The sequence below is a fragment of the Protobothrops mucrosquamatus genome, unplaced genomic scaffold (assembly GCF_001527695.2).
Source record: "Protobothrops mucrosquamatus isolate PMUCROS unplaced genomic scaffold, P.Mucros_1.0 scaffold1133, whole genome shotgun sequence".
NCBI classification, from domain to species: domain Eukaryota; kingdom Metazoa; phylum Chordata; class Lepidosauria; order Squamata; family Viperidae; genus Protobothrops; species Protobothrops mucrosquamatus.
The window spans coordinates 45,686-73,452 of NW_015387351.1; the positions used below are offsets into that span (position 1 = coordinate 45,686).

The 27,767-nt window shown below is 37.6% G+C and overlaps 1 protein-coding gene across 2 annotated transcripts; it reads left to right on the forward strand.

The window, feature by feature from the left end:
* The first annotated feature begins 402 nt into the window (after positions 1–402).
* Positions 403–27,240, forward strand: ARPC2 (actin related protein 2/3 complex subunit 2). 2 transcript variants are annotated; one of them, XM_015820463.1, is made up of 10 exons: positions 403–527; positions 10,246–10,280; positions 11,776–11,888; positions 14,484–14,529; positions 18,875–19,061; positions 20,313–20,406; positions 21,895–22,021; positions 23,445–23,545; positions 25,113–25,213; positions 26,780–27,240. In XM_015820463.1, the coding sequence occupies exons 1-10, from the start codon at positions 454–456 to the stop codon at positions 26,802–26,804; spliced, it is 903 nt and encodes a 300-aa protein (XP_015675949.1). In that variant the 5' UTR covers positions 403–453; the 3' UTR covers positions 26,805–27,240. The 2 variants fall into 2 exon arrangements, with proteins under 2 accessions (XP_015675949.1, XP_015675948.1); XM_015820462.1 differs by lacking the exons at positions 11,776–11,888; positions 14,484–14,529 and adding exons at positions 15,537–15,649; positions 18,243–18,288.
* Positions 27,241–27,767: the final 527 nt, after the last annotated feature.

Genomic DNA, 27,767 nt, shown 5'->3' on the forward strand with positions numbered 1-27,767 from the left:
CAGTTCAACCGCATCTATATATATTTTCTTCTATTGAAAGTGAGGATTATCCAATCCCAAGCGCGACGTCAAAGGCGACAGAAGATCCAACAAGCACGCCTTCCCTACGGACTCCAGGCCCACGCTTAAGTAATCTGCGCGCGCAAGCGCAGCACAGAAAAAAGAGCAGCTCCCGCGGGGAAGCAGAGTCTCAGGTGGAGCATGCGAAATTAGCGCGTGCGCACAACACAGGCTCGCCTTTTCCTACCCGGAAGTGACGCGCAGTGCCGGCTCGGAGAAGGTGGGTAGGGCCCTAGTGGCGGAAGCGACTGGAGTCGGGCGGGTCCCCGGTGCAGCGCGCTCCTTCGGCTAGGTGGAATTTTTTTTTTTCCCCTTCCCTGTCCCCCGCTCCTCCTCCTCCTCCTCCTCCTCCCCCGCCCGGCTTCCGTACCCCTCCTCACTGTCGCCATCGCCATGATCCTGCTGGAGGTCAACAACCGCATCATTGAGGAGACGCTCGCGCTCAAGTTCGAGGGCGCGGCCGCTGGGTGAGAGGCTGGGAGAGGGGGAGTGGCAGCGGACGGGCGGACGGGCGGGCGGCAAACGGAGCGGGTGCTCGGGACTCGGCCCGGGCGCCACCACCAACCTTAACTGCCTGCTAAAGAAGAGAAGGCTGCCGGGGCTCCCGAGCGACCGGAGGGGGGATATCAGGCCTAGCTCCCCCCCTACCCCTGCCTCTTTGACTGCCCGCTGGTGGGAGAGACCCCACCGAGTAGGCGAGGGGCACGAACTCTGGCCCCGAGCAAGGGGCGCGGAGCCTGGCCGGCTGCTCTTCCGCTGGGAAGAACCTCGCCATTTCGGTGTGACTCGGTTGTTTGAACCATCAGCCCAGCTTGGAGGCGGTTTCTGACATGTCTCCCCCTCCCACTGTCAACACGTTGGGGAGTTCTCCTTCCGGGCCCGAAAGGATTCAGTCGGTGGAAAGTCTTTTTAGGAGAAATACCGTAGTGGTATCGGAGGCGCTGGGGCGACCACATCACATGTTGCCACTTCCTGGGCTTTTGCTCATGTGCTGCTTTTTCTGTTCATCTGAAAGCGGCCTTTCCCTGGCGGCTGATTCGATCACGTTTTTAAGAATCTGGGTGAATTCCCTACTTTATATGAACGGTATAGTTTTTAGATATATATATATATATACGTCTTAACCCAGGGGTCTTCCAACTTGGCCCTTTTATGACTTGTGCACTTCAACTCCCAGAATTCCTCAGCCAGCGTGCCTGGCTGAGGAATTCTGGGAGTTGAAGTCCACAAGTCATAAAAGGGCCAAGTTGGAAGACCCCTGTCTTAACCCAATAGGAAAGTCGAGCGTTTTCAATATTTTCTCAGAGGAGAGTGAGGCCTCTAGGAAAATCTAGAAAAGGGAGATCTTGATATTCACACTTGAGAAATGCAAAAATATTTGAATCCCCAGTTTCCTGCCTACTGAATGTATCTTGGGTGTGGTTTGTCTTTCCTTACTCCCAGTGTGAGCGTCTAGTTTAGTCTCTTGGCCATTTTGTGTATGGTATACGGGTTTGAAAACAGTTGTGTGTTGTAGCTGTTGACACAGCCTGTTTTATCAAGAGATTTGTTATAATGAATAGTCAATAAATGCCTGGCAGGATAAAAATAAAATCCATATTTCAGTATTCATCAAAAAGCCTCCAAATTTTAATTGGTTGCTGGAAATTGAGATGCAGTCTATGACATATCCCTCAAATAGCACTTAAAAATGATTTTAGACAGTTTGGGCCACTTTTAGGTATTTGTGCTTTTATTATGTTATATACCAGTGTTTAACAGATGCTTTTTTATAAATTTAACTTTGATAAAATTATTATATCTACCAATTATGCATAAAACATTGCCTGCTTAACTAAAGCTAATCGATAAATACATTCAGGAACTTGGTTTAAATGGAAAAGAGCCATTTCTCTAATGCAGTAGATATAGCTGAGTTTGTACTGCTTTTAAGCTCATTGTCATGCATAAGTAGGCTTTTCCGTACAATACAACACTACAGTATATCCTATGATATTATGTGGTGAAATCTAGATAGCAACACATATCGCCTTTTAAATTTATTTTATGCTTATGCCACCTACTCGTTTAACATCTCTGGGCAGTCATAAGCCACTTAAAAATCAAGACAGTGAACGCTTAACATTAAACCATAAAAACAGAAAAAGAGCTAGATGTATTTTGGTCCTGTAATAAGGAACTTTCATCATCTTACGCGTCAGTTGTTCCATAATGTGTGCTCAGCCCTAGAGAATATAGTTGTTATAACTGTTTATGTCCAATATATCTCTTGTGGGATTCACAAGAGATGCCCTGTTAATGACCTGAAACTTTTGCTGGACTATAGGGCAGTTTCATATGTAAGTCAACTGTTTTATTAGCTGTAGCCATATAATCTGCTGGTCCTGAATACGTTTGTAGTACCAGTCCCAAATAAGGTGAGATTCTGGAGAATCATGTCTTTGGAAGTTTCATATTTGTAGTCATGCATTTTTCACACTGATGTTGCTTTAGGTAAATATATGTGCAATTACTCTGTTGCTTGTAGTGGATACTTCTGTGAATATGCTGTCTTTTATGCAGGAAATTCATGTTTCCCAAAAGAATGATGGAGGCCCTATGGAGCTTATGGTTACCCTTCTTTATTACATGCAGTTGTGCATGCTTATTGTCTTACTCTGCCTTTGCTCTGGTCAATTCAAAGTATCTTCTTTATTTTATTAATCTCTATGTTTGGTAGGTTAATTTTCCCAAACTCATATATTGAACTTTGATACTCTGCGGTGATTTTAATTTATATACATCTAGCTTTTGTCTGCCCAGCCCATGAACAGTGACATTCATATTTGCAAAAATGTGTGTTCCATGTATAAATGTCATGCCCATAAAACATTAATATATTAAGCAACTTTTAATAGTATCCAGTTGAATAACACATCTATCAGTTAATATAGAAAGCCCTCTTGAGAACAAGCATTAATACTACCAGATTATAAACAAGAGGAAGTTATTACTTCTGCATTTTTAAGGACAGAAACCATGTCCTGACAAGCTCAGAGCCAAGACAAAGAACTGAAATGAATGCTAATCTATTTGCTTCAAGCTGAGTCATCTCTTAAAATATACCTAATGGGTGTGTACAGCAAGCTTTGTTTCCTATATTTATTGGAGAAAAAAATCAAGCCATATTTCCCAAAATTCAGGGTACTTTCCTTTTAAAAATAGGTTACTATAACTGTTAAATTTGAAAACAATATATTGTACTGGTTTGAGTCTCCTTAAAATAATAAAATTATAACTGCAAATATGAACTGAGTGAATCAAGTAATTGCTACAAAATAGGCAGGCTATAATGCACTTGAGTAGTATGATTATAAAACTTGACTTACATTTGAGGGCTCCGGGTTTCCTAGTAATGTTTTTAGATAAAATCCAGTAATATACTCAGACTAACTTGTAACAGTTGTGATTCAATCATTACATTTCTTATTAAAAATTTGAAAGCCTTCCTTCCCTTTGCTTGACAGAGAAGCAAAGACACTCTTCCTCATCTCTTTTGAAACATGTGTTATAGAAGTGTAATGCTCACTGTTGAGCATCGACCCACCAAATTTAAACTGGATTGTTAAATTTGTATAATAGAGAACAAAGGGCAAAGAAGTTCTAGGAAATATATCCGGCATTCATTTTTTATATCAAGCTACCTTTGTTTGCATATTTGCAGAACACTTGTATGACTTCATCAGTGTCCAAGAACATTAAGTAATAGGTACTCTTAAAAATTAAAAAGACAGCATTAGAGCAGCCCTGAATACTAATCATCCAGTGTTGGTGGATACTGTATATTGATTTGAGAACATTATACCCACACCTCTATGCTGTCATACCCTGCTGCTTTATTTAGCAATTTTCACTTTAAGTGTAATTATAAAGGGCACATATTGCTCTTTCCCACATTAGAATTCACATTTGAAAGTGACACTCAATGAACTATCTTGAATTTTAGTGAAGAAGTGTAATGTTTAAGATTGCATGGTAATCTGCAGAGCTGTCTTTGGTGTACCTTTTCAGGGTTTTTTTTTTACTTCTTATGATCCTCTAAGCTTTATGGTATCAGATTCAATTTAGGCCTAATTATAAATAATTTATCACAACCAATTTAGAACAAAATCTGGTTATCTAAAAATATTAACAAGTAAAAGATTTGTTAAATTTGCCAGGCCTAGGGATAGATCATAGTAGAGAAACACTATGTGGTTAGCAAGAGTTGACACTCACTTGATGGCATATAATGATTGACAGCTTAAATATAGGCAGTTCTCATTAGTTAGTCTGCAGGCTGTCCTAGAATATCTTCTAAAAATGACCAAATGGAAGTTTTTAATACTGGAACTTCTTCATAGAAGCTGGTGTTTTCATTTTCTCTCAAGGAATTTTACACTATATAAGAATTTCAGTACAGTGAATGCTTATGCTATCATTCTGAATATGTTAATTTCTTTCCTGAGACACTTCAATATGCAGTTGGGATTGCAACACTTGTATTACACAACAAGGCAAACTTACAATCTTAAACTGTTTCTAAGAGAGAAAAAATAGAGGGACTGAAATAAAAATCAGAAGAAATTCCTAATGTTTATCAATATATTGACTACAATTATCAGTTGGGGCACAATGGAAGGAAAGAGTGTAATTTGTAACCAAGTAGTTTTTAATTTTTTTAATTTTTCCTTGTTTTGCATATCAGTATCATTCTGCTTTCTCTTTTTTGTGTGACTACTTGGATTTATTTTCTGAATAACTTTATGAAAAGAAATGTTGAAATGAATGAAAAGGAAATGTAACGAAAAAGAATGCAAAATATGCTGTAATCCTTGCTAGGCACTTCAATTCAGATGATTGATGCTGAAATATACTGTGAATTGAAAATACAGCTATTGGCTCCTAATGTCATGTGAACACTTTAATGCAAAGCTTCAATCAGTCCTTTGATTTGGAGATGTCAACTTGCTGTATAAAGAATACATAACATATATATACTAGAACAGGGGTGTCAAACTCAATTTCACTGAGGGCCGCATTAGCATTGCGGTTGCCCTGGGGTGTGTGTGGCCAGAGTGGGTGCAGCCTACTGGGTGGGTGTGGATGGAGTGGGTGTGGCCTACTGGGTGGACGTGGCCAGTTCTACATCATTCGCGTCAAGGGTGCCTGTGGGGGCCTGGGCAGGAGTGGGACAGATCTGAGGGTCTCGAGCAGAAGGGGGTGGGACCGGGGCAAGTGCCAAGGCATGGTCCACTGGGGCAAGTGCCAAGATGGCCACCACAAAATTGTACATTGGCCCCCGGCTGGCCAGGGCCAAGGCAGCGGGGGCTGTTCCCTCACTGTTTCCAGGATGGCTTTGCGGGCCACATGAAACCACTTCGCGGGCCGCATCCAGCCCCCCGGCCTTGTGTTTGATATGTATGTACTAGAAGCACTGAACTGAAGAGATGGCACAGTGGTAGCTGAATTAGCAATATTTTTGTTTTATTAAAGAAATGCATTGACTCATCTTCGCCTCAAAAATATAATGCTCATGTTGATTCCTTCTTTTTTAAAACTATGATTGATTTTGCCTTGTACTGTATGTTTTCATTTGGAACAAAAAGCTTTCTTCCCCAAGTAATTTTGCTTAGGATTGTAATGCGAGCTTGCCAGTACTCTATGCATTCCAAAATCCAATATACCCTTGTTTTGTGTATCCTGGAATCCTCCCTCAGCTTTATTATTTGGACCAGATATTCATTGTGAATTCTGCAATCTCCTTAACTATGCTGTATTGTCCATGCATGCCTCATATATGTACTGGACTCCACTTTGTTCTGATTTATAAATAATAGGCAAATTCTGTACAATAGTCTCCTTTGCATTCTATAACTTACTGATAGTTTGTGCTGTTTGTCTTGTATCAGTATAGACGAAGAATATGTTCTACAATGAGTATTTGATGATGTTTTAAAATATGTGCTTATTTAAAGCCAGTATCTTGGATCAGTGGGTTTGGGAGTATGGGGGACAATCTAATTCAAAAAGTACAGTAATTTCGTATAAAAATAGTATGCAATTAAGGTTGATTGAAGAGAGAAAGAGGACAGCAGGAAGAAAGTAGACCAGCCAGATCCCTTTCTCATCCCAGCACTAGGGTAGATATCCTTCCATTTGGATTCAAAGAATACTTTGAATACAGTGCTTATTTATGCTAATGAGAAAAATGGAGAACCATCTTTGGCCAAAAAAAGTCTGCTGATTTTATCCTCTGAGTTCAGATGAGCTTGTCATTTCAAGTAGCTTGTGTTATAGGAAGCTCTTGAAAAAATAAGGTATGTTTTCACTAGTTAGTAGAAGAAAATAATTGTTTATAAGTTTTAGAATGAAAGCAATCTTGTAAGATCATCTGGTTATGTGAAGGCAAGTGACTTGGGAAAATAGCCATTGGAAATAGAAAATGGATTTGGAAATGCGTATGTATGGCATGTTGTATGGAATGCTGATGGTATAGGTCGGATAGGCAATCTTGGCTCTTTTATGACTCGTGGACTTCAACTCCTAGAATTCCTGAGCCAGCATGGATCAGCTTGGAAACCTCCCCTTTTCCCCTCAGCATGGCTGGCTCAGGAATTCTGGGAGTTGAAGTCCACGAGTCATAAAAGAGCCAAGGTTGCCTATCCCTGGTATAGGTGTTCCCCAACTGAATGACTGTAGTTGAGACCGGATTTCCTGGTGTAAGTCATTACGGTTGTAAGACAAGGAACCCATGTGATCGGACCCAGGTTTTTGACATTTTGGGAGGCAGTCATTTAAAGAATCAATCATTTATTAAGTGAATCCATGGTCATTAAGTGAATGCCAAGGTTCTAAATGTGAGCCTATTCTTCTGAATAGGTGTTTTGCAATAGCCAGAAGTGCTTTATCTGCCGTAAAGCACTGTTCTGGCCTGTTGTAATTTCAAACAGTGATTAAGCAACCAGTCATAAGTCAAAAGACTACCTGCAAATCATTCTAAATATGATTAACTAAAATTACTAAACATATCTTTGGGCTGCAAGTTTTCATTCACAGGTAGTCCAGCATTCTCTTATGCAGGATATACTTGTAAGGAACAAATAATTTTTTGATACCAGCTTTTTTGCCCAAGGGATACATTTATAAATGAATCCTCTTGGAAATGTTAAGTGTTTTCCAATTGCCAAGTAGCAGTTTCAGATATCGGAAGCCACATTTTATTAGTATTTTCTTGCTGTCCTATGGGATCCCAAAAGATATAATGATCATAATAGTTTCCAGTAGCTCCAATTATATAAAACAATATTCTAACTGTATAAGGTTTTGCTATTGTGAAAATAAATGATCTAGATTTTGTGTAGCTTTTAGCTGGACAGTAGCTTATTAAAACATAATTAAATATTCAAGATTTTGCTTTATAAACTAGTGTTTATAAAGTCTAGTGTTTTGCATTATATTATCTTATATGATTGCAAATATGCGACTGAAAATGAAATCCCAGATACTGCCTTCCTCTGGGGACAAGAAATGCTGTATATACCTTGTCATGATTGTAGGAAAAATGGAATTGCTAATGGAAAAGAAGCCTGTATCCATTTGAATCCTTTCTAGACAAAATTATAATTTATCTTGGTAGAGCTGTGAATGTACAATGAATATGATAGGAATATTCCAGAGAATGCAATGAATACATGGTAGAATCTCTTTGGGTGTGACCAACACATTTTCATAGTCTGGCAGAAGACCCAGTCAAAGTCTAGCATGATATGCAGAAAATATAAGAATTGTACTGAAAATGTGGTATGTTGTTCAAACAAAAATTGAGAAAGATTCCACATTGTAATTTAATATTTTATGTACCAATTTATCCATTGTAAATGGGACAAAGGTTTAGACTTCATGCATTAATTACTGTTTTTCATAGTGGAACATCTATAGATAAGATGTCTGTATCTGGTGATTATTAGAACAATATGGACTATAGATAGGTTGATATTGTTTACTCTGCCTTCTTAAATCTAGAGAGCTTTATATTGGAGTGTTGAAAGAGGCCAAGAAGGAATACATTTTTCATTCTTTTCCTTAGTCTTTACTGCGTGCATTAGTACACAGTCCTCTAGCAAGGTGTTTTTGTTACTTAAGTAAATTGCTACATTAATTGATGATAAGTCAGGAATGATACAGTCCTTCCCCAAATTTCAGGGAACTTTCAACCTAGAATAAACAAACAGGAAGAGCAAATAAGTTTTGGATGAAATTGTAACAGGAAGCGGTTGTAAACGATTACGTTCTGTGCATGGTATGAGAAACTGAGTAAGGAAACCATTTTCTCGCTGTCTTATAATAGTAGAAGGCATACAACTACTTCTACCTTTTTTGCATAGTTATGAGAACTGAAAAAAATAGAAGGTTATGCAGAGTGTCTTTCCTAGTGTATATATTTGTTTCAGTATTTTCTTTGCAGAAACTGCCTGGAGAACCTATAGATATAGGCAGAAGGGGATTTCACCAAGAGAATTCTTTGCCTCTTCATTTTATATAATTGTGAATTACAAGCACCCCTATATAAACAGTGTATTGTTATATGCTAAAATAAGGAAGTTTGAAATGGAGCTTCTGTAATTAGTATACGAATAGTGTTGCTAATTTCCAGAATTCATGCCTAATTTCTATTTTTGTTATTTCTATTTTTCATTGTTCTTCTCTTTACCTCTTATTTTTATTCTGTAAATGCTATAAAAGTATGTATGTGTGTAAATGTGGGAAGATTGTTGAGAAGGTGGTTGCGCAACAACTTAAGAGGCTCCTGGATGAAATGGATTATTTAGCCCCTTATTTTAAGTCGGGCATCAGCCCTGGTTATGGGATTTAGACAGTATTGGTCACACTTGTTGATGGCCTCTAGCAAGAACAGGATGTGGGTAATGTGTCCATCCTTGCTCTTCAGGACCTCTCAGCAGCCTTCAGTGCCATCAGTCATAGTATCTTCTGGATAAGCTGTGGGGATTAAGAGTGGGCGGCACTGTAGGGAGTTGGTTCTCTTCCTTTCCCAGATGGCCAGTGTCACTTGGTCTTAATTTGGGGCAAGATGTCCTTAACAGCCATTATTGGGCCGGAATCTTGGTCATTGAGCAAAGTGATGGTTAGGCGAGATGTCATATGGCTACTTTGTTTAATGCTTGCAATTCTGATTATCCCAGTTGCAGTTGTTAAGCAACAGCACGAGTCATTAAGTGGAGCACTGGGGAAAGGGCCAGGCCTCCCAGTGTAGTGGGATGGAGAGGGAGCCTGACCCCCCCCCAAACTGGGAGGTCCTCTCCTCATTGGAGAGAACGACTGCAATAATGATGGTATGTGCTAGCCTTTTCCATTCTGGAGAGGCAAATGCCAGTATTTTCACCCCTCAGGGAAAACGACAGGGCATGCCAACATTTGTCCCCCTCTGGCAGGGGAAACACGAGCAAATGCCAGCATTCTTAAAGGCTTAGAACAGTGGCATTCACTAGGGTTTTTGCAAGATTTGATTTCCATTCCTCCAACACGGGGGAGGATTTATCCTCCCTGTACAGAGAGGAGGGGAAATCCTTCAAGGTACTGGGGGAATGGACCTGAAATACAATGTTCCCTTTACTTGCAACCTTTCCTGCCATCTTCCTCACTGACTCTCTGGGGAAGGCAGCAGAGAAGATTGCTAATGATGATCATAAGATCAGAGGGCACTTGGCAACAGTCATAAATGCAAGCAGGTTGCCAATTGCCAAAATGCAGTTTTGTGGATAGGGAGGGATGTCTTCAGCTGGGTGCTTTACAACATTTTGCAGGTTGTAAAGAACCCATTCTGAGACCATTCCGAATGTGAACTCATTAAAAAAAATTGTTAAGTCAAAGACTACCTGTACAAATGAGAGGAAATGGGTATTTGAGTTCTGTTTACTTCAATTTATGAAAATGTATTTGGCAGAATTAAGTTCTGTCCATTTCACTATAGAGGGAGAGAGGATTTAATTAAAAGCTAGAACACAACTAATGCATAATAGTTATGTGTATATTTGAAAGGGTATAAAGGAAAACCTAAAATGTAACCTTTTCTGATGGAAATCTTCTCTCCCTCCTTTAAATCCTTTATAAGTAATTCATCTTTTATTTTCCTCTTCCCTTCCCCAGAAACAAACCTGAGGCAGTAGAAGTAACATTTGCAGGTAAGTTCTCCACTTTTTAATTTTAAAAAACTTGGTGTAAAAGGAAATGAAATGTTCTGACCCAGGTCGCATAGACAGATGCAGGCACCAGTAACGTTGTTTATTGCACTGCTAAACACAACAGACGGTCCTCCAGGGCTGTTGATAAAACTCCACTCCACTTTTCCTTACAAAACAACCACCAACAGTCAATGTAACCCAGTCTCACCAGCTGGGGTCCAATAGTCACCAGAACCAAGCCCCCAAACAGATAAAAAATCAAAGTCCACAAACCCAGTGCAGAGGTTACAAAACAAAGATCCGTAAGCCATAATCCAGAGTCAGAAGTCCGCAAAGCAAGATATGCAAATTCAGAGGCTGAAATACAGGTTGAAGTCAAGGTTTCCAAAACCCCGGCCTCTGGTTAAATCACCCTGAGTCAGGTGTTCCTTGTGAGGAGGGGCGGGCAACCTCGCGAGCAGCCTTGCAGACCTCCTTTGAGCTTCCCTCTGCTACACTCTCCACACCTGCAGATCGAGTGGGGGAGGCAGCTGTTCCTCATCAGAGGGGAATCTGTTGTCTCTCATCTGTCTGCAGCCGATCCTCCACACACACACACACACACACCCATGTTCATGAAGGCAGCCAGCTCCCCATCTGGTCAAGCACTTCCCCCAATGTTGGAGGGGCCTGGGACCGCATTCACCTCAGCCCTGGACTCTCCAGATGTTCCAGGGGAGACATGCCGTCCCTTCGGATGGTTTGCCTTCTTCAGTCTGGAGATGTTCAGTCTTTCATCCGTAGGCTTTGGATATGTTGAAATATATGATCCACTATACTTAGTCATTGCTTGGGATGACATGAATTGTATGTAGATCAGTGCAAGACATAAGCTTGGTGAAGTTGATTGTTTTGCACTAATAGGTCTGAAAGTTGAAAGTGCTTGGTTATCTTTAATACAGCCTTTCCTAATTCACATTTCTTGAATTAACATAGAGATTGGAATGCAGTTGCCCTTTATTATTCATACTCTGATTTTTTTTTTAGTTTTATATCCAAAATGTGTATTAGTATAGAAAAGTAGATATCGAAAGAAAACTGCAGAAAAAATCATGTTGTCTTTTTACTTACATTGTGTACAACTAAGAATTTTTATGGCTCTTCAGAAAAATTCAAGTGATACACAGGGCAGAACAAATATAAGATGGAGTAATAAAATTGTAATATGTATAATAAATAAAAACTAGAAGAAACTATATTTGATTGATTTATCCATCTTTATTATATTTCAGTTTTAACTTGATTAACTCTTTACAGGTAATGGGTTTTTACATATTTTTATAGGTAATGGGTACATGTAATTGGTTTTTTATTTCCATTTTATAGACTCTGTAGAGGTAATAAGCCCACAATGTATACAGTTGCTCTGTTCCTTGTTTAGGCAGCTTCGTCTTCCAATATATACCTAAACTGAAAATATGCAAGCACTTCAAATTTTCAAATGCTTTCTTCCTAGATTTTGATGGGGTCCTTTACCATATTTCCAATCCAAATGGTGATAAAACAAAGGTTATGGTCAGTATTTCGCTGAAATTCTACAAAGAGCTCCAGGAACATGGCGCTGATGAGGTGAGATTAGATGTATTGCATACGTCTTATATGAAAGCTTCCCCATATTCATCAATTCATTCTTTGTAAGTTAACCATGATGCCTCTCTTTTAAAATGCATTTTGATATTATAGTATTTAAGAAAATGCACAAACGTCATTGCTTCCTCCTCCTTAAGGCTTTGGGGTGTTTTTTTTAAGTTATATATGAATTTCAAGTCAGATGCATCCACCTAAAAAGGGGTGTTCTAAAACTTTTCATTTCCACAAACAGAGGATAGACTGGTTTGCACATATACAATCAGTAACATAAAATATTCAGTGCTTTAACATAAGTAGATATTACGACTGTGATTTAGGATGTCAGGTCTGACTCAGTTGTTTAGGTGCAGTATTTCTGAAAGCATTGCCTTACACATTCTCCTTTTCCAGACTTGCTGAAAGTCCAATGATTTCATGCCCTCCTTTTGTAAAACGATAAGAGTGTGTGTGTGTGTGTGTGTGTGTTTTATATCTGAATATTTGCAGCCAAGGAACTATCATCAAAGGAAGGCATATTTAGTATTTAATTGCCCCCAGCTGTTTATGCATATATTGTTTCAGCCTTTTACTGATCTTCTCATTAACAATACTGGCTTGACTTAATTGTGTTATAACTATGCTTTTATTTATGATTTGATAGTAGAGAGCATTAGTTTAAAATGCATTGGGTGTATGTCCATATTTGTAAAAATAATAGAACAAACATATTCTTAAGGAACAAATTACATTTTGTTTCCAAGTATTGAACAGTGGTAAATATACCTTCAAGTCAAACATAGCTCCTGATGATTTCATCCATGCAGTGTTCTTGCCTGTGTTATAGAAATGGTATGCTCTGCCTTCTTTCCAAAGATGCTTTTTTTCAAAAGGCAACTTGGCTTTCTTGGGGGTTTTTTTCCCTTTAAAAATGTTTCGCTTCTCATCGAAGTGAACTGAACTGAATTGAAGAAGTTTCTTAGACGAGAAGTGAAATGTTTTCAAAGGGAAAAAACCTAAGAAAGTCCAGTTGCCTTTTGAAAAAAAAAGCATCTTTGGGACAGCCATGACTTGAATGATTGAGAATCTCCATAGACATTCTGTCATGATTTATTTTCCAACTTCCCCGTCTAGCCTGCAGTCTTGGAATTCTGTCTCTCCTCTCGCCCACCCACCCCCGTCTAAGCATCAGCCAGGAGAATCTTGCTTAGCATTTGAATCACCAGGGTCAGTTGGGGTACTGCTATCTGCTGAACTGAATTTCCAACATTACTTGTGTTTCAGTTAATAACTTAGGTTCTGACAGCAAAGTAAAAACTAAATGGAGAGAAGGACCTCTGTCCTTCTCCTGTTGACTGGGTCACTACCATTAAATGATAGACTGTTTATTCTGTTTTAAACCTGGAAGCTTCTGGTGGACCGTTTAAAGTAGAGAGACTCATAATATGGGTCCACTTAAATTTAGCTCATTCTGCTCCTGAAAAATGAATTGATAAAGATCTGTTATACTGCAGGTTTCTTGAAAATAACCATTTATGGTAGAAAAAAATACTCCTTTCTGTGCCTTGTGGTTAAATGTCTCAGCAGAAAGTGTGACTCAGTTCCTGAAATGGTTTTCAGATGTTTCATAATTGTAGCATTCGTGCTGCAATTGGTGTCGCTTTACATACAAGCTTATAATATCGCTTGAATCATTTTGAGGGTCACCTAAAAAGAGCCAAAGGGTATGAAAGCCCAGGAGCTAAGGCCCATGATTGGCAATCACTGGACACATTCTGAAAACCTGATACCTGGTTTGCCTGAGAAAGTCAGTTTGAGATTGATTTGTTTCTGAGAAAGAAAAATACTGGTATCCACAAATATTGGAAAAAATTCTGCCTCTCCCTTTTGCCCTTTTTTCAAATGAAAGCATTATGATAAATAATAAAGTTGTTGTATACATATAAAATTCATTATTCGAAAACGCACAGACTGGCAAGTAACTTGAGGACAGCAAACACTATAGAATTCTTTGAGGGTGATTTGTGGGGTGATAATCTAAATTTCTTATTCTCAAGACTGAGTATGAGAAATACTAATATTTGAAGGACACATTATATTCATTTCCTCCTTGGAGACAATGCAGACAGAGGTGTTATGTGCTATGCAAATGGTTTCACAAATAATTTATTTGTAGATTTGGTTGTGTACAGCTCACCAATTTATTTCTCACCTTCCTGGCTCCCTCATTTTTCGGAAATGAAAGCAGACAATATGCCCCACTAGAGGCAATAAATTGTGAAGTTTATATATCTGCCATATCTTGAGTTGAACAATATCTAAATGAATCTCCAAGATGAGAATAGAGTAACAGTGGTGAATTAGTGTGTTGTTTTTTTGTTTACTTTCATTGTGCCTTAGATTTGTCTCCATTTTTAAATAAATGTTGCCTCATTTTTTATTTTGAGATGATTAGTAATAATAACTGGGACATCTAAAAAATGATTTGTCCTAGAAGTGACTAGAAAAGATTTTGAGAGATTTTAAGGATGAGGCATTCTGAAGGGACCAAATAAAAAGACATATCAAAGCTCACAGTATTTTTTTTCTGTCTCCTAGTTATTAAAGAGAGTATATGGAAACTACTTGGTCACTCCAGAGTCTGGTAAGCCTCAGCATAATTTGTGCCTTGGTTCTTATTCAATCTGCTGTTAAATTGTAATTATTCTCTGTGTTTCAAACATCCATGTTTTCAAGCCAGCTCACAGNCCCCCCCCCCCCCCCATGTTCATGAAGGCAGCCAGTTCCCCATCTGGTCAAGCACTTCCCCCAATGTCGGAGGGGCCTGGGACAGCATTCTCCTCAGCCCTGGACTCCCCAGATGTTCCAGGGGAGACATGTCATCCCTTCGGATGGTCTGCCTTCTCCAATCTGGAGATGTTCAGCCTTTAATCTGGAGGCTTTGGATATGTTGGAATATATGGTCCACTATACTTAGTTATTGCTTGGGATGACATGAATTGTATGTAGATCAGTGCAAGACATAAGTTTGGTGAAGTTGATTGTTTTGCACTAATAGGTCTGAAAGATGAAAGTGCTTGGTTATCTTTAATACAGCCTTTCCTAATTCACATTTCTTGAATTAACATAGAGATTGGAATGCAGTTGCCCTTTATTATTCATACTCTGAATTTTTTTTTAGTTTTATATCCAAAATGTGTATTAGTATAGAAAAGTATATATCTAAAGAAAACTGCAGAAAAAATCATGTTGTCTTTTTACTTACACTGTGTACAACTAAGAATTTTTATGGGTCTTCAGAAAAATTCAAGTGATACACAGGGCAGAACAAATATAAGATGGAGTAATAAAATTGTAATATGTATAATAAATAAAAACTAGAAGAAACTATATTTGATGGATTTATCCATCTTTATTATATTTCAGTTTTAACTTGATTAACTCTTTACAGGTAATGGGTTTTTACATATTTTTATAGGTAATGGGTACATGTAATTGGTTTTTTTATTTCCATTTTATAGACTCTGTAGAGGTAATAAGCCCATAATGTATACAGTTGCTCTGTTCCTTGTTTAGGCAGCTTCGTCTTCCAATATATACCTAAACTGAAAATATGCAAGCATTTCAAATTTTCAAATGCTTTCTTCCTAGATTTTGATGGAGTCCTTTACCATATTTCCAATCCAAATGGTGATAAAACAAAGGTTATGGTCAGTATTTCGCTGAAATTCTACAAAGAGCTCCAGGAACATGGCGCTGATGAGGTGAGATTAGATGTATTGCATACGTCTTATATGAAATCTTCCCCATATTCATCAATTCATTCTTTGTAGGTTAACCATGATGCCTCTCTTTTAAAATGCATTTTGATATTATAGTATTTAAGAAAATGCACAAACGTCATTGCTTCCTCCTCCTTAAGGCTTTGGGGTGTTTTTTTTAAAGTTATATATGAATTTCAAGTCAGATGCATCCACCTAAAAAGGGGTGTTCTAAAACTTTTCATTTCCACAAACAGAGGATAGACTGGTTTGCACATATACAATCAGTAACATAAAATATTCAGTGCTTTAACATAAGTAGATATTACGACTGTGATTTAGGATATCAGGTCTGACTCAGTTGTTTAGGTGCAGTATTTATGGAAGCATTGCCTTACACATTCTCCTTTTCCTGACTTGCTGAAAGTCCAATGATTTCATACCCTCCTTTTGTAAAACAATAAGTTTGTGTGTGTGTGTGTGTGTTTTATATCTGAATATTTGCAGCCAAGGAACTACTGTATCTTCAAAGGAAGGCATATTTAGTATTTAATTGCCCCCAGCTATTTATGCATATATTGTTTCAGCCTTTTAGTGATCTTCTCATTAACAATACTGGCTTGACTTAATTGTGTTATAACTATGCTTTTATTTATGATTTGATAGTAGAGAGCATTAGTTTAAAATGCATTGGGTGTATGTCCATATTTGTAAAAATAATAGAACAAACATATTCTTAAGGAACAAATTACATTTTGTTTCCAAGTATTGAACAGTGGTAAATATACCTTCAAGTCAAACATATATAATGATGATTTCATCCATGCAGTGTTCTTGCCTGTGTTATAGAAATGGTATGCTCTGCCTTCTTTCCAAATATGCTTTTTTTCAAAAGGCAACTGGGCTTTCTTGGGGTTTTTTTCCCTTTGAAAATGTTTCGCTTCTCATCGAAGTGAACTGAATTGAACTGAAGAAGTTTCTTAGACGAGAAGTGAAATGTTTTCAAAGGGAAAAAAAACCTAAGAAAGTCCAGTTGCCTTTTGAAAAAAAAAGCATCTTTGGGACAGCCATGACTTGAATGATTGAGAATCTCCATAGACATTCTGTCATGATGTATTTTCCAACTTCTCCATCTAGCCTGCAGTCTTGGAATTCTGTCTCTCCTCTCGCCCACCCACCCCCGTCTAAGCATCAGCCAGGAGAATCTTGCTTAGCATTTGAATCACCAGGGTCAGTTGGGGTACTGCTATCTGCTGAACTGAATTTCCAACATTATTTGTGTTTCAGTTAATAACTTAGGTTCTGACAGCAAAGTAAAAACTAAATGGAGAGAAGGACCTCTGTCCTTCTCCTGTTGACTGGGTCACTACCATTAAATGATAGACTGTTTATTCTGTGTTAAACCTGGAAGCTTCTGGTGGACCGTTTAAAGTAGAGAGACTCATAATATGGGTCCACTTAAATTTAGCTCATTCTGCTCCTGAAAAATGAATTGATAAAGATCTGTTATACTGCAGGTTTCTTGAAAATAACCATTTATGGTAGAAAAAAATACTCCTTTCTGTGCCTTGTGGTTAAATGTCTCAGCAGAAAGTGTGACTCAGTTCCTGAAATGGTTTTCAGATGTTTCATAATTGTAGCATTCGTGCTGCAATTGGTGTCGCTTTACATACAAGCTCATAACATCGCTTGAATCATTTTGAGTGTCAACTAAAAAGAGCCAAAGGGTATGAAAGCCCAGGAGCTAAGGCCCATGATTGGCAATCACTGGACACATTCTGAAAACCTGATACCTGGTTTGCCTGAGAAAGTCAGTTTGAGATTGATTTGTTTCTGAGAAAGAAAAATACTGGTATCCACAAATATTGGAAAAATTTCTGCCTCTCCCTTTTGCCCTTTTTTCAAATGAAAGCATTATGATAAATAATAAAGTTGTTGTATACATATAAAATTCATTATTCGAAAACGCACAGACCGGCAAGTAACTTGAGGACAGCAAACACTATAGAATTCTTTGAGGGTGATTTGTGGGGTGATAATCTAAATTTCTTATTCTCAAGACTGAGTATGAGAAATACCAATATTTGAAGGACACATTATATTCATTTCCTCCTTGGAGACAATGCAGACAGAGGTGTTATGCGCTATGCAAATGGTTTCACAAATAATTTATTTGTAGATTTGGTTGTGTACAGCTCACCAATTTATTTCTCACCTTCCTGGCTCCCTCATTTTTCGGAAATGAAAGCAGACAATATGCCCCACTAGAGGCAATAAATTGTGAAGTTTATATATCTGCCATATCTTGAGTTGAACAATATCTAAATGAATCTCCAAGATGAGAATAGAGTAACAGTGGTGAATTAGTGTGGTTTTTTTTTACTTTCATTGTGCCTTAGATTTGTCTCCATTTTTAAATAAATGTTGCCTCAATTTTTATTTTGAGATGATTAGAAATAATAACTGGGACATCTAAAAAATGATTTGTCCTAGAAGTGACTAGAAAAGATTTGAGAGATTTTAAGGATGAGGCATTCTGAAGGGATCAAATAAAAAGACATATCAAAGCTCACAGTATTTTTTTTCTGTCTCCTAGTTATTAAAGAGAGTATATGGAAACTACTTGGTCACTCCAGAGTCTGGTAAGCCTCAGCATAATTTGTGCCTTGGTTCTTATTCAATCTGCTGTTAAATTGTAATTATTCTCTGTGTTTCAAACATCCATGTTTTCAAGCCAGCTCACAGTTGGGCTCTCCTTGTTGCAGTGCTATTTAAAAAAAATATCCGCCTCCCTTCAGAGTTCCACATGGAGGACTGAGAACATCAGAAGTTTATTTCTCTGCAGCATAAGCTTCTGGATCCACCCCCAAGCAAGGCCCCGCTTATCTAGTTAGGGATTCTTTGTACTGTGTAAAGAGAGTGACAGGCATTCAAAAGCTCTGGAAAACCATGGTTACCTTCAACAGTACTGCTTCCCACTCATTTGTCCCAAAATGCAGGGATATGAATTGCTTTCTCTCACAGTTGGTGAAAGGAGGAGAAACAGTTGCCTGATTGAAGGAGAAAGGCATGTTTAATATTGCCAATATTTTATTTGAATATCTTACTTTGTTGAGGAATTGGAAAGAAAGAACCTGTGAATGACTGGCCAGTACTGTATTGCTTTTTCTAGAAAGAATTAAGGTTGAAAGGAAATATGCAAATATTCTTATTATTTACCTGTTCTAGGTTACAATGTCTCTTTGTTGTATGATTTGGAAAGCCTTCCTGCTGCCAAAGACTCCATTGTCCACCAAGCAGGCATGCTGAAACGCAACTGCTTTGCCTCGGTGTTTGAGAAATATTTCAAGTTCCAAGAGGAAGGCAAAGATGGAGAGAAAAGAGCAGTCATCCATTACCGAGAGGATGAGACCATGTAAGAAGTATTGTTTTTTTCTTGCCCAGCAACTTGGTCAGTTTCCAGACCTTCAGATTTTAAGAAGTTCAAAACATTCCACCTTCCTCTATCCATTATCATTTGGCATCCAAAAGCTCTTTTAGATAGGAAATGGCAAATCTTTCTATAGATAAATGTTGACAGCTGTTGAAAGCTAAAGCCTGACTGAAATATGCAGTACAAATCAACATACGCAGGTTTCCTATATATATATCATAATATATAGGGTACTATACACTAACACGAATTGGTTTAAAATCATGAAGCACTATGCTGGAGTAAGAATGGCAGCCTATGGCCCCTGAATCCCATTTTATAGTCCTCAATCTCCTCCAACCATGATTGCTAAAAACTGAAATTTTCTTACTATTGAATCAGAATCCCTGACGTGCAAATCTTAAAATAGGCATACAGTACCATATTAAAAATAAAATAGCCCTGCCCACTTTCGTTCCTCAGCCTTACCCCCAACTTTTGTGTGAGGATGCTGAGGAACTCAAAAAGTCCCGTGAGCATAGCTTTGAAATATTATTGGCTGCCTAGAATAAAAAGAAAGCCCTAACCCTGTAATTTTTGTATTGGAAAAATGTACAATGGGCTGTGGCAAGTGACCTTATGGAGCCGGAGGAGGAAATAGCAAAATCAGAGTCTCGGGGGCCAACATGAAAGAGGAAGAAGTGGGTGGAAGAGTGTATTGAGGAAGGCTATGGAGAACAATGAGATGCTTTAGGGGGAAAGGAAAGGAAAAAAAGAAGAAATGGCAGAGGGGCATTTCTTGAAAGGATATTGAATGACAAGTAGTTGATTTTGTCATGTATTGAGGATGAAAGAAGGAAAGAGTTGGGAGGAGGATCTTTCTCTGTTTAGCAATAACTTTTCATTGAAGTTTATGTTTTTTTGACTGGCCATCTAAATGATAACCATTTTGTGAAAGACCCTTCTGTTTTGTGGTGGTGTTCCTGCCATTTTGTGAAAGACCCTTCTGTTTTGTGGTGGTGTTCCTGCCACTTTCTAAAAATTCTAAAAATGCACATGCCAACACCAAAAGGATTAAGGATTGCAAAGTGGTACTGTACTAGTTCTCAGGCTGTTGTATATACTCACATTGGAAGTGTGGTATGTGTCACTAGCACTATTAAACTATCAGTAAACCTTTCTGTTTGTAAACCTGTGGTCTTTTAGTATTGAAATGACTTTTTTAAGCAGTTGGCTTTTTTAATCTCTCTCTAGGTATGTGGAATCAAAGAAAGATCGTGTCACGGTAGTTTTCAGCACGGTATTTAAGGATGATGATGATGTTGTGATTGGAAAGGTGTTTATGCAGGTATGACTGTTTTTGTTCTTTGGAAATTTATTGGGTTATGATTGGTGTTCTTATTCTTAGAAATACGCTATTGCCTTTAAAGTAAAGTTCTCCACTAAAACTAACTATTCATATTGCTGGTGCCTCTTGAAATTTACTTATTTTTTATACAAATTAAAGAATACTTACCGTCTGTCTTGCTATCTGCAAGGGAAGAAGGAGCTTGAATAGAAAAGCAAAGGCTCATTTGAGACATTATCTGTTTGCTCTGAACAGCCACCTGGCTGGCAACATTTCCTGCTGGCAGGATGCAGAGTGGAAGATGAAGAAGAGAATTTGAATTGCTCTTTTGAGGCACAATTGTGTTTTGTTATTATGCCAGTGTCAGCTACTGGAGACTCTTTTAATTGGGCTTCCTAAATTGTTTCCATTCCAGTGGTTTGAATTACATATTTATGAAATTTATTTATAAAATTTATCACCTGAAACCTTTTGAACTTAAGCCATTTATAGAACTTATGTAATAAAAGCAACATGAAAATCAGAATAAAATTACTTAAAAGAATAACTAGAGAAGCTAGAATTATAGAAAAGGCAAACAGTGTGTATGATTAATATCCAAAGGCCCTTCAAAAAAAGCCACGATTTCACCTTCTCAAAGACCATAAAGGTGGGGGGGGGGGTCACCCACAATTCAGCAGGTAAACTGTTCAGGAGGAGGGGGCTCTCTACTCTCATTCTAACAGAACAGCCAAATACTATTTCATCATGTTCATGTTCAGCCCTGGAAAATAATATGTAAATGCAAATGCAAATGCAGAATATGTTAGAACACCTTCATACTTTGGATTAGGAAGAATGTTGTCCAGCCAGAGGCTGGTAATTCAAAATTGATTTGACTCTCCGCATCTGCTTTTCTTTCTAGAAATTAAACATTTTCAAAAAGTGAATTGTGTATTGCTCGAGCAAGGGAAGTAGGAAGCAGCATTAGTGAAAAGTGAAAGAAATACAGTATAGGAAGAACATTGAAGATTATTTTTTTTTGCAAGTATAAGAATTTTACTGTGAGAAATAAATTTAAATGATGAAAAGAAAAAAGGTCAGAAATATTTAAATTTGAATAAAACGAACATTGAAGAGAACAGTAAAATTGCAACACTGTGAAATATAGTATATTTATAAAACCTCATAATTTAATTATCAGTAAAGTCATGCACGTCTAGTGTGTATGATTTTATGTGTCCTTCAATAAAGCTATTTGGGAAGGGTGTGAAGGAGCTGAGCTTTCTTATATAAACTGCACCCGAGCTTTTGAATTTTGTTATTTCCGTGATAAGAAAAGGTGACCTTTTTTATCACTATGATTTAGACAAGCAAATGATTAGTTGGGTTTGTGTTAGCCAATAACAACTAACAGTATAGTTTTGAATCTTTATTAAACTTGCATTCCATGATTTCAGTGTGTTGTTTTTAACAATCCCAATACTCTCACGCCTTTTCCTACCCTAGGAATTTAAGGAGGGCCGTCGTGCCAGTCACACAGCCCCTCAAGTGCTCTTTAGTCACAGGGAGCCCCCCTTGGAACTGAAAGATACAGATGCAGCAGTTGGAGATAACATTGGATATATCACATTTGGTAAGTGAACTTGTTCTCAGCCAGGCTAGGATCGGATGGTAAATATATAAGAGCTGTTTTTCTCTAAACATTCTTTATTTCAAAGAAATTACCCTTTCTATATATTCCAAACAACATAACTGTACACATTTCTTTTAAAGCATTATGATACACAATTCTTAGTATGCTTTGTATATAGCTGTACCTTGCAGATCACTACTTAAACAAATGCACTCAGAAATTACATCTAGACTATCACTGAGCCACACTACAGTTGTTGACAAGATACTTGGAGGAAAAAAAAACCTGCTTCCATTTTCTTTCTTGAGAGTTATATTTGTTGCCCTTAACAGGATAGCGAATGCCCAGGTTAGATTGGAGACAGGAATTCCCAAAATACAGGTACGATGTTGAAGGCTGAGGGCTAATTATTGGTGAAAACTCAATTCTTTCCAATAGGGTTGCCACCTTTAATTTTTGCTGATTACTTCTTCTCAAATTGGAAATTGGTGGTGGAGCCAAAAGTTGTATCACGCAGGCTTTTGGCATCATTTTTAATATTGATTGGATAAAATCAGGCTAAGCAAGTTCTTATCCTAAAAATGAATGATATGAAGCATCAGGCTGAAATAAATAGGCTGTCCCAGAATAATAGAATTTAGATTGATAAGAGTATATGGAAACCAGCAAATTATTGATACCCTCTCATCTTTCCCAAGCTAAGAAAGAGATCCTTTAAAGCTAGACATAACATCCTGCTAACAATATTATATTCTTGAAATTTACTCTGTTGGTGTTGTAATATACTATTATGTTACTTATTCTGCTTAAGATGTTTTTAGGTCAAGATTGTAGGTCTGTACTTTCTATGTGTTTTGTCTTTTTGTTTTCTTTGAGCTGGTAATTGATTAAAGATCACTTGATTTGGCTTTGCTTGGAAAATTTATAAACCAAGATTGATCAGCGAGCCCAGGGGTTTTCAAACTTGGCCGTTTTATGACTTGTGGACTGAGGAATTCTGGGAGTTGAAGTCCACGAGTCATAAAAGGGCCAAGTTTGAAGACCCCTGAGCTAGCCCTAGGACTTAATACCTCTCCTAAGAAGAGCTGACTGCCTTCAAGAAAGTAGCTGTGAAACCTTCTATTAGGAATTTGTCTGTGGACCTTGAAGATTGCCTGAGCTATCATTCAATCATAAGCATTCCACTTCTTTTTCCACTAACGTACCTCACACAATTAGAATGATCAAAATGCAATTGGTAATTGGTTTTCACTCTGGAGAAGACTTGATTATATCTGTTCTATACAAACACCTTTATTAATTATGGAAATGATGCAAATGAATATTGAGCCAAAGAATAAAGTAGGTCAGCTTGGCAGTTGTCTAATGTAGCTATGCAATGATTGCTAAGGAATAAACATTTCTTGATGCCTTCTCTTTGCAGTGTTATTTCCCCGCCATACCAATGCTGCCGCAAGGGACAACACCATAAATCTGATCCACACATTCCGGGACTACCTGCACTATCACATCAAATGCTCCAAGGTATAGGAATGGCATCTAGAGTCTCAGGGATGCAAATGCCTAACATACAGTTCGGAAAAATGAAATGACTGGTTAAGACAGACTTTAAAAAGTTACTTACAACCTGTCATTGAAGTTACCACTGTTGCACCATCCGCGTCGTCATGTGTTCACATTTCGGGCGCTTGGCAAGTAGCCAGCATTTACAACCGGTTGCACCATCCAGTGGTACTTGATCGTGTTTTGCAATGCTTTTTGCTGTTTTCCAGCCCCCCCAAAAAAAAACCCCGATTGGATAAACTGGTTATAGTCTTAATGACTGAATGATTTACTTAATGACCATTGCGAGTCATTTAACAGCCATTATAAAATGATCATAAAATTGAGTCCAGTCACATGGTGACTCAACTTACGAGCCTATTGACTTTCCGGAATTCCGAATTCCGGGCTCAATTGTGGTCATAAATCACAGATTACCTGTAGAAAGTTTGTAAAACTGTAATCCAGCAGTAATGTGACCTACAATGTGATCACAGGTTTACATCTGATCATCTTATTTATTGGAAGACTAGACTCAACTTACTCCTTTAAGACAGCTGCCTATTCTAGGGTTTCACAGGGTTTTTTTCTGACCAAGATGAGTAGTTAATATAGTATTAATTAATAATACTATTAATAACTAATAGTATTAATACTCATTGTATTAAAATTACATAGTATGCTGTTTGGTTTGTTGATTATTTATTTAGAATATATTTATTAATAAGACTAGATAAAGTTCAAGTCATATTGTAGGTCTCAGTGCTATTGGATTACAGATAGTCCTAAAAGTTCATTTTTTTCTCTCTAATGTGGTATATAAAAATTTATTTCCTATTATCTGTTAACCATTTTTTTGTTTATCAGCAGTCCTTCGGAGATTTATTACTAACACATATTAACTTATCATGATACATAAAAGTATACTGTGAATGGCAGCAACAGTTTCCATGATCTGGTGCATCAAATTATGAAAAAAAATACAAGAAATTAAAATAAACTTCCTTTTCTCTATAGCCTTTTTGTTCAGTGAGAGAGAGAGAAAAAATAATATATTATGACTTCCATGTAAGTCTATCCCTTTTTCCCTTCCACACTCCTGACAGAAAAAAAAACCCAGTCTTTTTTTTTTAACAGTAAGCAATTTTCTTTGAGAACAGATGCTTTTCTTTCCATCTTTCTAGCTGTCTTGAATGTAGAAACTCAGCAAGCTATTTAATGCAGATCGTTTGGGTCAGTTACAAGTTTTGATTAACTAGAGAGAGTGTGGTGAAATCTGATGCAGATTCACTGAAAGGAGGGGATATTTCAGGAGGCAAATTAGCCTGGAATCCTTGGTATCCAGGAAGAGGCCCAGAGTGGGTATATCTGACAGTTATGCAGATTGTGCTTTAGTTTGGCAAGATTCTCTCTGTGGGTGAACAACAATAAAGAAACTACCCTAAGTAGTTTCATCCTGTCATATTGGTTTCTTGCACCTGACATTTAGCTTGAATTTTAAGAGCTACGAGGAGCCCTTAGATATGTTTTTTCTTCTTCCTTAATGCAGGCTTACATTCACACGCGCATGAGGGCAAAAACATCAGATTTCCTCAAAGTACTGAATCGTGCCCGGCCAGATGCAGAAAAAAAGGAAATGAAAACAATCACGTGAGTTTTAAAGGGACAGTATCTTTCTTCTGATTTATTTATTGGGTAAACTTGCATAGCTGCTCATTTGAAATATGTGACTCTGAATGGCTCTTTACGAAGTAGAACTCAGCCTCCATTGCATTATCTTGCTGGGTTAGTAGCTATACCCTTGAATCCAAAATACTTGCTGGCTAAAGTCTCAATACATAATTTGTGTTCTTAGCTTTTCTGGTGCCCCCTATGTATCATACTTCCAGGCTTCTAAGTTCATGGCATTTACTTCTCATAAATCCCTAATGTTGCTGAGACTGAAATCTAAGTATTATTCAGTAAGGAAAAATAAAGTTCTCTTATTTGGGGGAATATCACTTTATATCCCTGAATTCCCTTCATCTTTGAATTATAAATATAAACTCTTTTTGGTAAGATATTTGTGAGCACAACTAGATATTATTTACACTGCCACTATGCTTCTTTTGCTGTTCGCTTCAGTTGGAAATTTATGCTACATTAATCTTAACAAGCGAACTGGAGTACAAAGAATGTGAAGGTGTGTGGGTGTTCATGAGAACAGATAATTGCTCATTTTCTCCTTTAAAATAAAACGTTTTAAGGACCTAAGGTTACTTCAGTTGCTATTTTTATTGAAAATTAGAAAAACAAAAAGATATTTGTAGTTGGCTATATTTGTTCACCAAAGTACATGAATTCAAGTGCAGTCTATACTGTATGTGAAAACTAGAAATATGAGAACATTTATAGAAGTGTGGTATACACAATCTTTGTAATAACAGGTACTCCACAACTTACGACTACTAAAATTGGAACCAGAATTTCAGTTGTAAGTAAGCGTGGTTATAAGTGGTTTTAGGACAATCATAAAGTGAATCGCATGATTGTTAAGTCAATCACATGATCATTAATTGAATCAAGCTTCCCCAGTGGAGATTTTTTTGGGGGGGGGGGGGAACTGCAAAAACAGTTCCAAATCATGTCAGTTGACTTCAGGTTGCAACAACTGATTGTAAATGCAAGCCAATTGTCAAGCACTCAAATTGCAATCATATGCAGGGGTGGTGCAATGATCATAGATATGAGTATAGGTTGTAACTTTGAACTGTCTTTAAATGGTCATGAGTCAGGGACTACCTGTACCACATAAGGACATTTCGTTCAAATTAGCTTAATATGTACTCATCTCTAATTTATAGAGACCTATCGGACAGATGTAACGCAAGACTGGGGTGAAATGAAGATGAAAGGGGTCAAAGTAACTGTATTCACTTTGAAAAGAAGGAAAAGTGTAATGCACTAGATTGCCACAATTCTTAGTGGGTATGAGTTATTAATGCCCTTTGAGTATGTATTTTTGATAATCAAACCATTCCATTCCTGTCTTCTCACTGAAGAAATTTGATGTTAGCAATAATAATTGTATGTACTTAAGTCTGAAAGGTAAGATTATTTTTGTATAAATGATACTGGATAAAAGGAATGAGACATGGGTAAATCTTAGAACCCCCAAATCATAAGGTAGGACTACTGGAACCACCCTCACCCTACACTCTCTTGACTCCTTGCCAGGGGGAAGACATTTTCGTCCCGTTAAAGCCTGAGGCAAGATGGAGTCGGACAACTGCGGTAGAAGGCTGGAGCACTTGCTACCTGATAATCGTAGCTTTTTAATATTGCACCTCTCTGGGCTCTTAAGGAAGTAAATCCAATCGGGTTATGTTTTCTACACAAGTTTGGAAAGTGATCAGTGGCATCGAGCTGTGCTTGCAAGGACTTAATTAAAAAAAAATGAAAACATCCTTTGATTCCATTTTGATCCATTTTTTCTTTCTTTTCTTTCCCCCTTCCTGCTCCCCTTTTTCAAGCTGTTTTGCTTTGCAATATGTTTACCGGTTATGAGTTGCAGTATTTCTTATGGTAATAATGCAATATTAATTTGTTTTTCTTCCAAGTATTTTGAGTTCACAATTCCTGTATCTGAAGAAATATTGTTGGGTTCATTAATAAAGGAGATCTTTCTATCTTACCAAGCATGATTATTGGGTATTCATTATTACTGGTTTGCGTTTAACAGAATCAGAAAAGGTTTATGGGAGAGAAACATATACAGTGAGGGAAAAAATTATTTGATCCCCTGCTGATTTTGTACTGACAAAGAAATGATCAGTCTATAATTGTAATGGTAGTTTTATTTTAACAGAGAGAGACAGAATAACAACAAAAAAATCCAAACAAACGCATTTCAAAAAAAGTTATAAATTGATTTGCATTTTAATGAGTGAAATAAGTATTTGATCTCCTATCAATCAGCAAGATTTCTGGCTCTCAGGTGTCTTTTATACAGGTAACGAGTTGAGATTAGGAGCACTCTCTTAAAGGGAGTGCTCCTAATCTCAGCTTGTTACCTGTATAAAAGACACCTGTCTACAGAAGCAATCAATCAGATTCCAAACTCTCCACCGTAGCCAAGACCAAAGAGCTATCCAAGGATGTCAGTGACAAGATTGTAGACCTACACAAGGCTGGAAAGGGCTACAAGACTATTGCCAAGCAGCTT

Coding starts and splice junctions, on each gene's coding strand:
- ARPC2 (XM_015820463.1), top strand. CDS start 454: ATGATCCTGCTGGAGGTCAACAACCGCATCATTGAGGAGACGCTCGCG. Junction 20,407..21,894: donor TTGGAAAGGTGTTTATGCAG/GTATGACTGTTT, acceptor TTCCTACCCTAG/GAATTTAAGGAGGGCCGTCG. Junction 23,546..25,112: donor ATCACATCAAATGCTCCAAG/GTATAGGAATGG, acceptor TCCTTAATGCAG/GCTTACATTCACACGCGCAT.